Source organism: Oncorhynchus clarkii, chromosome 10, assembly GCF_045791955.1.
Source record: "Oncorhynchus clarkii lewisi isolate Uvic-CL-2024 chromosome 10, UVic_Ocla_1.0, whole genome shotgun sequence".
In the NCBI taxonomy this organism is placed as follows: domain Eukaryota; kingdom Metazoa; phylum Chordata; class Actinopteri; order Salmoniformes; family Salmonidae; genus Oncorhynchus; species Oncorhynchus clarkii.
The window spans coordinates 48,622,270-48,633,036 of NC_092156.1; the positions used below are offsets into that span (position 1 = coordinate 48,622,270).

General features: G+C 39.8%; 1 protein-coding gene across 1 annotated transcript; it reads right to left on the reverse strand.

Moving 5' to 3' along the window:
* Positions 1-221: 221 nt before the first annotated feature.
* On the reverse strand, positions 222-6,946 carry LOC139418697 (small ribosomal subunit protein uS11). The gene is made up of 5 exons (XM_071168344.1): positions 6,873-6,946; positions 5,895-6,045; positions 5,564-5,725; positions 2,727-2,803; positions 222-335 (listed from the first exon to the last, which is right to left on the reverse strand). Exons 2-5 carry the CDS (start codon positions 6,041-6,043, stop codon positions 268-270), a joined length of 456 nt encoding a protein of 151 aa, XP_071024445.1. The 5' UTR covers positions 6,044-6,045; positions 6,873-6,946; the 3' UTR covers positions 222-267.
* Positions 6,947-10,767: the final 3,821 nt, after the last annotated feature.

The window sequence follows — 10,767 nt, forward strand, 5'->3', positions numbered from 1 at the left end:
AAATAACCTTAAATGTGTATGGAACATTTCAATGTTAATCAACCCTTTGATAAACCCACTCATATCCCTGCATACAACTTGCTGCCAAGCAGGCTTTTTTTGCTAAATAATTTAAACGATTTGCTTGACGTATAAGAACATTCAATTGGATATTTTTCCTAGACAGACTTGGTGAAAAAAAAGAAAAGAGAAACCACTGAAGAACCAGACAAAAGCAGAGGTCGGAAGTAACCTTTTATTGAGTGAAAAAACTCAAAATAAGCACATTTACAGACGACGCCCACGACGACCTCCCTTTCTGCGGGTGCTGTCTGATGGAATAGGGGTGACATCCTCTGCAAGAGAGCAAGCGTTAGTGAGCATGATAAACAGTAACAATAATTGTACATGGAATCCTTTATTCATCAACATCCTTATTTTAACATGTTCAATGAATATTGTCTGAAGGGCATTGAACAAATTCATACATTTGGCCGAAATGTCTCATCCAAAGTCGCTTTGAATATGAGCATCTGCTAAATAACTGTAAAAAAGACATTGTTGTGACAACAGTATTCCAGAGTACCGGATAACTTTAATTGAAGTCTCATAGCCGCCTGTCCCCCTTAGCCGGGCAATGGCACACATTTCAGCAAATAAAGTGTTTCAAACACCCACCCAGTCTAAAACTATGGTGTATGAGCTTACCATGAATTGTTAAAGATTTAATGTTTGATTTGTTACATAATTCAATAATGACTCAAATAAGATGCCAATCATCCATTTTTGTTTTGTTTATCAGCAGTAAGAAACTGCTAGCCATTGGCTGCAAACAGCTGAACACTGCTAGCTAACTGGCAATCAGTCAACTTTGGGAGTACAGACCAAGTAATTGACTGATCGTCCTCTAGTGGCCAGAGTAAGAACTGCCGAAAATGCACAGGATAATTATTAGGATGTTTTATTATTAGGACGTTCTTGAAATAGAGGCATACTAAGACAATAAATGTGATGTAAATAACAGTGCAGGAAATGAAGAAATTGATTATAATGCTTTAAGTGAATGCTGGAATGAAAGAATTAACTAGGCAAATGAGCAAAAGCGGTATCCATTAAGGCAATCGACGCCCGGCTCAAATAGAAGCCCGTTTAAGCGCCTGTTGTGGTCAGTGATTTAAGCAAATAAAACACCCAGGCTAATAATTGAAAGTTTTACAGTATGCATATAAATTACACCTTATTCAGGAGGCTTAAACAAAAAGAGGCCAACAGAAAAGTAGAATTGTTTCACATTTAGTATGAGACTAGCAGAACAATAATTTCCCAAATGAAACATTCTCATCCTCCGGAAAACATCAATATAAGCAGTATATTTAACCATTCGTGCATGAAATAGGCAGACATGGTTTTCCCCAACACTCTCCTTGATTAGTTGAATCAGCCATGGCAGTGCAGTGCTATAACTGGGCGATATGGATTAAAATTAAATTATGGGGGATTCACAATATACACCTACTATTGATTTTTTTCTTCTTTCATAAATATAAACGTTGTCTAAATAAGCTTGCTGCACAATTAAAAAAGGTTGATACACTGCATTTCAAACAGTCAGGAATAATCCAATTCATGGCTTGTAAAGTTATACCTAGGCTAAATAGAAGTCTTCCAAAACCATAAGAGCCTCTAATAATCAAAAAAGTTGCTGCTGCTTTTTTTGCAATAATCACACATCTGGTTTTCAAGTCTTGTCTACAAAAAGGCAGTTTGTTACTAATTTAACCAGAACTATGCACATCCACTAATGACTAACCTCTAGTAGCAGGCATTATAGGAAATTAAAAACGTCGCAAACAATCAAGCACAAGCCCACGTGCTAGTGAGTAGCCAGCTAACCTTTTAATTTAAAGCCAACATGGATCTATTTGCTTGTTAAAAAGGTAGAAGTTAACTTATGAATTCACCCTCCTGTCCATCTCCAACTGTTTGAACAATGCCTGTTCACTTTGTCTAGATGAAATCAAGTGGCCTACCTGGATAAGATACTTTCTCAGAATGAGAACTGAGTAGCAAATTCCTTACATGTTTATAACACAATCTAGACAGCTAGCACATAACTGTGGCTAAAATGCTGCTAGCGGTATGGGGGTACTGCAATGTTCTGTGCGATACGGGATGCTTGGGGGGTCCATAACACCAATTGAAAGTAAACTTTTATATGGTCATGGTTATGCTGAAGTTTAGGGCCATCCCAAGGATGCCAAATAGCACTGATCGTACCGCAATGCAGAGCGCAACAAACTGAGCATTAATGTTAATTTATGTTCCAGTATTACTGTAGTAGGGTCTGCTTTTCTTCATTTTGGAAGACCGATTCGGTTGGCCCAAATCTTAAAATGCAAATAGCGAGTTCAAACTGCTTGTTGTCAGAAAGGGAGACGTGATCTTGTGAGTGGCAGTGGGAGGGGCTTTGTGTCTGTGCAAGTGGGGAGGTGCACACAGTACAGAAGGCACAAAGGAGATAAACCAAAAAGACATAATTCATTAAAACATAAAAAAACCTTGATTCTTGCAATGCAGGCATTTGGAACATCGCACTAATACAAATTCGAATAAATTCAATTTAAATCGCCCAGTCCTACTAACAAGTGGACCATCTATTGGTCGAAGGCAGGGGTTGAAGAAAAAAATAACAGCACCATCTCGTTTATTACAGATACTCCTGACAGAGTAAATGAGCTAAAGCTTACCAATGCGTCCAATCTTCATGCCAGAACGAGCCAAGGCACGGAGAGCAGACTGTGCGCCTGGTCCAGGGGTCTTGGTTCTGAAAGGCAAAATGTTCACACTGAGTACGGTTGCACACGGTGACAATCTAATATAGTCCACTGTAGATAAATTCAGTTCCAAAACACAGAAAACTGGACAAAATACAGAATGCACGTAAACGCCCGCACGAGTAGAAATCCACTTTTTCGAGCTGTAAGAATGGTGTTGCACACTGATTTAAGTAAAGTCATAGCTTTAGTCAAAGTATGATATATTTGGCCTTGAAGAGACAGATCCAAACGACCCACTTCGTGCAAATCCGTGTGAATGCATATGATACCTACGTTTCGTTTCAGGGCTGGGTTTATTTAATTGTTACCACCCACCAGCATGGCATTGTTTATTAATCAGGAACAGGTGCCAAGTGATTCTTCTTTGCGACCGAGATGAACCAAGCAGCCTCATGTCCACTTGGCTGCCTGAGCAAATTAAAACAGGGCGGGGTACAAACTTGATATTGCACCTCCACCTTTTTCCACCTCCAGAAAATTACCTCAATCCATTCGATAAATTTGTAAATTCTAGTATGTATAAAAAAAATAAACATCTGACCATTTTATAAAATTGTATAATTGCGTGATGTCATTTAACACAACCTGCTCCCCAAGATGAATGTGTTCAACACTAAAGTTACGCTTCACTACAGTTCTTTGATTGGTGTAACGTTTGCTAAAAAACATCCAGATAATGATTTTTTTTTTTTACTTGTCATTTGCAGTGTGCATGATCATGAGCAAAGACAATAGCTGTGATTATTTCCATACGCACTATTTACACATACGGGGGCTAAAATTAACACCTGCTGGTAGATTTTGACATTGGTGGATGAGATGTCTATGTCACCAGCCATGTTGGCAGGTGGTCAGGGCTCCACAGTGTGAGCATTTCACTCCCATTTGTGAATAAAAATAGTCAAGCATGATCACATTTATGGTCAAATGAATGATGCAGTAGCTGTTATCAAAGTTATCCCCTTTTCTGTTTCATAGCTTCTAAATTAATTGCACAAAGTCAAAGAACAATGAATCTATATAGCCCATTACACCTTGTGCTGCAAAACGTCCTGGCTGGGGGCTGTGAGCACCTGAAGAGCTGAGTGAAAGATTCATTTTTAGAAGCGCTGCGCACAGGCATAAAGAGTTGGTCTCATTTACTTGAAACAAAAGTCTACTGAAGTGAGAGTGTCCTTGTGTTTCTTGGCTATTTACATTGTTTTGTTCACAAGCTTGGTTGTTTTTCTAGGTTTGAGTTTCAACTGCCAGGGAAGAAAAGACAAGGCATTCTATTAGTCAGAATCAATCTCACAGGCACAAACATGACGAGTCGCGCTACCACGGTAACCTTCTGCCCTAAAAAGAGTCAGGAACATTTGTCTCATTTGTGATATTTTGATTAAAATATGTGACAAAAAATTACCCACATACCACATTACTTGTTACATTTGTTGTAGAATTGTATTTTGTTTAACCTTTAACTAGGCAATTTGGTTAAGAACACATTCTTATTTAGAACGACGGCCTACCCCAGCCAAACCCTCCCTTAACCCAGATGACGCTGGGCCAATTGTGATGACGCGCCGCCCTATGGAACTCCCGACCATGGCCGGTTGTGAACCAGGGTCTGTAGTGACGCCTCTAGCACTTGCGATGCCGTAAACCGCTGCGCCGAGAAAGCATGCGTATCTTTTTTTGTGTTTTGTTGGTGTGATTTTAGTAGGGGGATTGTCTGGTAGATTTTTTTTAATTGACCTGTTAGTGACTGGTGGACCAAAAAGGTAATTTTATTCCCAGCTCATACAGTTAATTTGTCTGATATTCTGACGACCAGAAGGGCCCAACATTAGAAACTCCCATATTACCTCACTTCTAAATTGGAAATCTAGTAACGATAAGACTGATTGGTTCTAGAGGTTCTGTGGGTCTCTAAAGTTAGGGAAGACTACTTTCAGTTACTATGCCCCTAAGTCATGTAATGGCCTACAGGTCACTACAACTTTAGTCTTTGGTCCCAAAAGGGGAATATGAGGCTCTGATACCAATGGAAACTGCACTTGTTTTTGATTGATTGCATACATTAGTTTCCACTGACCTTTTGAATGTAATGCAACATATTTGTATGTATGTAACTAATGTTGTAGTGATAATGCTTGAATTGTCGCTCACATTGCTTGAACTAACTTTGGAAAGATGACCCTGGTCTTAATGGTTTCCCCTTGTTATATAAAAGTTATTTAAAAAATAAAAATATGGCAAAGTCAAAGACATGCCAGTGGTTTCCATCAGTGGTGAAGTTTTCCTTAAATAAGTGTTTATTGTAAATCCAGCTCCAGCCATAGATCCAGCTTGGCTAATGTTTTGAATATGGCGTAGAAAAAATAAAATAATAATAACATTAGCAAGATACTATACCTAGCTATCTAACTAGATAAGTTTAGCATGCTAGCTGGCTATATTGTGCTGTCAGTGACCTGTTTGTTGAGGTTTATCAACTCCACAGGAAAATTCTCACCCAATTCGTGAATATGTAAAGTAGCATTCACCATTCTTCAGAGGTGGAACCTAAAGGTACATTTCGTCTCTAGGACAAGAAATTACATTGAAATAGCAGCTGCAACTTCCTCTGGGGGTGGGTCCTTTAATTGCAGTAGTCCAAGAACAATGTACCAGAACAATTTAACTGCACCATCCACTGTAGATGTACAAAAGACATGGAGCAACACCAGATTGTGCTTCAGATTAGTGAGGAGGGGGTTCCTAACCTGTTCCCGCCAGTGGCCCTCAACTTGATGTGGAGGGCAGTGATTCCCAGCTCCTTGCACCTCTGGGCGACGTCCTGGGCGGCCAACATGGCGGCGTAGGGGGAGGACTCGTCTCTGTCGGCCTTCACCTTCATACCACCAGTCACACGGCAGATAGTTTCCCTGGAGGGAGCAGGTACATGTTTAGAACAAAGCATTTGAAATCATACGACCGATTGCTATTGACGGATGGCATGCACTTTACACAGTTTAAGCCAGAAACGGCAGAGTCTTTTTTTTATTTTTTATTATAAAGCTGGGCTTGCACTGTTCCATTGTATCCTGTACTTACTTGCCAGAAAGATCAGTGACGTGAACGAAGGTGTCGTTGAAGGATGCAAAGATGTGGCAGACTCCAAAGACATTCTCGCCTTCGGCAACCTGGGGTCCCAGGGCGATGACCTGTTCTTCCTTCTTTTCCTTACCCTTACGAGGTGCCATAGCTGCAAAAGATGCATTTGCCAGTATTGAAGACGTCAGACATGTCTGGCATTAAGCATCCATTCAAGTGCCCCAATTTGGGACCAGGTGGAGTGGGCACCATTGCTAAATAGTTAGCAGGCTAGGTCTTGGTTAAGGATGGGTTCCTTTGTAGATAACTTCACCACAATATTCTTTTGTAACTAGCTAGTTCACTAAGTAACTGTAGGAGAGTATATGGACAACCATTAACTAGCCATTATCGCAACTGACCAATAACCAACTGTCTGGCTTAAAAGGCAACGCTCGACACAAAAATCACATAGCACCACAGGCAAGCAGCTAGACTTGCTAGCTATATCATAGAATATACAACACGACAATTTCTATACCAAAATAACCCATGTGCGATAGTCAGTCAAAGCAAAGTCGAGAGTAAAAACTGCAGATGCCCATCGTTAGCCGATTACTTTAAGGTTAGCACTGAATTACCACGACAGCAACCTAACTAGCATCACTCAGCAAGTCTGTTCGATTTAATTTTAAAACGTATTCGACTTCAAAGCTGCAAAAATGCACATGACTGAAGACAACATGGTTAACATGGCAAGTCATAAAACCCACTCAATATGCTCCATCCGGCAAGCGAAATTCAGGCCTTACAGTGATGGAAACCGCTGCTTACAGCCAACACCAATGCCATCTAATCCAAACGTCTGAAGCCGATTTCAGACAAATTACACATTTAACATACCAATCAAAGTTCAGTGTATCGATTAAAAGCACAAATGACACTTTGTACTTTATGTTAAACAGGATTCATTTGGATATAAATTCTGCGACATTGTACCTGTGTGTGTCTCTTCTAAAGCCGAAACAGGAAAGGAAAGAACAAACGTAACCGGGTTCAGAGTTCAAGCTTTCTTTTTCCGGAAATAGACCATGCACTTCACTGCCATCAAGCGGTTCATTTGTAGCCTAAACAGCACGCACAATCTCTCTCTCCCGTTGTCTGTACGGTGTATAAGTCAGAAATATAAGTCAGATAAATGAAAACGGCCCATTATTGTATATTTCAACATATACAGTATGTGACATACATGTACTTATGTGTGTGGATACATATATCTGTATGTATGGGCATATTACTATATGCTCGTATGTGTGTGACACATGCAGTTTTCACATTTATATTACATACACTACATGGCCAAAAGCATGTGGACACCTGCTCGTCAAACATCTAATTCCAAAATCATGGGCATTAATATGGAGTTGGTCCCGATTTTACAACAGCCTTCACTCTTCTGAGAAGGCTTTCCACGAACAAAAATATACGGAAATGTCTGCTCTACCCAAAATTACAACCAACCAATTGCAGGATTACCGCAAAAATGGAAGAGGCAAGTGGAAGGGGGAGAAAGTAAGGAACTTGTCTGTCGGTCCTGCATCAAAGACCAAAATTGGTTAAAGAAAATTGTGATAAATAAAAAAGTATACCAGTTTCATTTAAGGACCCAACAATTGACAGCTGTGCCACATAGATTGCAAAATAGTTGGGAAGAGATTTTCGATGTACTGATTCCATGGCACATGGTTTATGAACTGATTCTCAAAACGACGCCGGATTCAAAACTTAGAATTTTTCATTTAAATTCGGGTTAGACTTTGGCCAGGGTAGGTTATCATTGTAAATAAGAATGTTCTTAACTGACTTGCCAGATTAAATACATTTTTTTTTTTAAACACCCCAGTTTTACAGATTTTGCTGCAATGAGACAGAATCATTAGATAATTTGTTTTGGTACTGTCCACATGTAGCTTGTTTTTGGTCGCAGGTTCAGGAATGTCTGAAGAACTGCAGATAGCACTACTGGGTGATTTGAAAAATCATAGTCAATCGATCAATAATATAATAATACTTTTAGCAAAAAAATGTATCTTTAATTTGCAATCTGTAGAAACTATGAGAATAGAAAGGTTCAGAACTTTTGTGAAACATCACAGCACAGTTGAAAAATATATGGCAAATAGAAATCCAATAGGGATGGAGATAGGTGGGAGGGGTTGAGTGGATCTGAAGGGTGGGTGAAATAACAAGATAACTAATGTAAAATATACGGTGTCCCTAAAATGTATATAGGTTCAGAACTTTTGTGAAACTGCACAGTTAAAAATATAGGGCAAATAAAACTGTATGGTCTTCAGAAATAGATGGGATGGGTTGATGGTAGTGGAAGGATAGGAGTAAAAACAAACAAGAATAACTCATGTAAAATAGATTGTGTCTATAACATTTTTAAAGTATGTACAGTGCCTTGCGAAAGTATTCGGCCCCCTTGAACTTTGCGACCTTTTGCCACATTTCAGGCTTCAAACATAAAGATATAAAACTGTATTTTTTTGTGAAGAATCAACAAGTGGGACACAATCATGAAGTGGAACGACATTTATTGGATATTTCAAACTTTTTTAACAAAGCAAAAACTTAAAAATTGGGCGTGCAAAATTATTCAGCCCCTTTACTTTCAGTGCAGGAAACTCTCTCCAGAAGTTCAGTGAGGATTTCTGAATGATCCAATGTTGATCTAAATGACTAATGATGATAAATACAATCCACCTGTGTGTAATCAAGTCTCCGTATAAATGCACCTGCACTGTGATAGTCTCAGAGGTCCGTTAAAAGCGCAGAGAGCATCATGAAGAACAAGGAACACACCAGGCAGGTCCGAGATACTGTTGTGAAGAAGTTTAAAGCCGGATTTGGATACAAAAAGATTTCCCAAGCTTTAAACATCCCAAGGAGCACTGTGCAAGCGATAGTATTGAAATGGAAGGAGTATCAGACCACTGCAAATCTACCAAGACCTGGCCGTCCCTCTAAACTTTCAGCTCATACAAGGAGAAGACTGATCAGAGATGCAGCCAAGAGGCCCATGATCACTCTGGATGAACTGCAGAGATCTACAGCTGAGGTGGGAGACTCTGTCCATAGGACAACAATCATTCGTATATTGCACAAATCTGGCCTTTATGGAAGAGTGGCAAGAAGAAAGCCATTTCTTAAAGATATCCATAAAAAGTGTTGTTTAAAGTTTGCCACAAGCCACCTGGGAGACACACCAAACATGTGGAAGAAGGTGCTCTGATCAGATGACACCGAAATTGAACTTTTTGGCAACAATGCAAAACGTTATGTTTGGCGTAAAAGCAACACAGCTGAACACACCATCCCCACTGTCAAACATGGTGGTGGCAGCATCATGGTTTGGGCCTGCTTTTCTTCAGCAGGGACAGGGAAGATGGTTAAAATTGATGGGAAGATGGATGGAGCCAAATACAGGACCATTCTGGAAGAAAACCTGATGGAGTCTGCAAAAGACCTGAGACTGGGACGGAGATTTGTCTTCCAACAAGACAATGATCCAAAACATAAAGCAAAATCTACAATGGAATGGTTCAAAAATAAACATATCCAGGTGTTAGAATGGCCAAGTCAAAGTCCAGACCTGAATCCAATCGAGAATCTGTGGAAAGAACTGAAAACTGCTGTTCACAAATGCTCTCCATCCAACCTCACTGAGCTCGAGCTGTTTTGCAAGGAGGAATGGGAAAAAATGTCAGTCTCTCGATGTGCAAAACTGATAGAGACATACCCCAAGCGACTTACAGCTGTAATCGCAGCAAGTATTAACTTAAGGGGGCTGAATAATTTTACACGCCCAATTTTTCAGTTTTTGATTTGTTAAAAAAGTTAGAAATATCCAATAAATGTCGTTCCACTTCATGATTGTGTCCCACTTGTTGTTGATTCTTCACAAAAAAATACAGTTTTATATCTTTATGTTTGAAGCCTGAAATGTGGCAAAAGGTCGCAAAGTTCAAGGGGGCCGAATACTTTCGCAAGGCACTGTATAAGCTGGAAGTAGAAGCCAAAGTGTTGTTGTTCATTAGTTTACTTCAATTAGGGGAGGGGTGGTAGGGTTAGTGGAAAATATATTTATATACAGTACCAGTCAAAAGTCTGGACAGCTCCTCCTTCATGCTTCACGGTGGGAACCACCCATGTGGAGATCATCCGTTCACCTACTCTGCATCTCATGGCAGTTGGAACCAAAAATCTCAAATTTGGACTCATTAGACCAAAGGACCGATATCCACCAGTCTAATGTTCATTGCTCATGTTTCTTGGTCCAAGCAAGTCTCTTATTATTATTGGTGTCCTTTTAGTAATGGTGTCTTTGCAGTCTCCTCTGAACAGTTGATGTTGTAATGTGTCTATTACTTGAACTCTGTGAAACATTTATTTGGCCTGCAATCTGAGGCGCAGTTAACTCTAATGAACTTATGCTCTGCAGCAGAGAACTCTGGGTCTTCCTTTCTTTGGCGGTCCTCATGAGAGCCAGTTTCACCATAGAGGTTTTTGCGACTGTACTTGAAAAAACTTAGAAAGTTCTTGGAATGTTCCGCATTGACTGACCTTCATGTCATAAAGTAATGATGGACTGTCAATTCTCTTTACTTATTTGAGCTGTTCTTGCCATAATATGGACTTGGTCTTTTACCAAGTAGGGCTATCTTCTGTATACCACCCCTACCTTTTCACAACACAACTGATTGGCTCAAATACAAGAAGAAGAAGGAAAGACATTCCACAAATGTACTTTTAACGAGATGGGTGTCCCTAAACCGGGATGGATGTTACTAACGTGCGCTAATGTGACTAGAATGACGTTGAATACAAC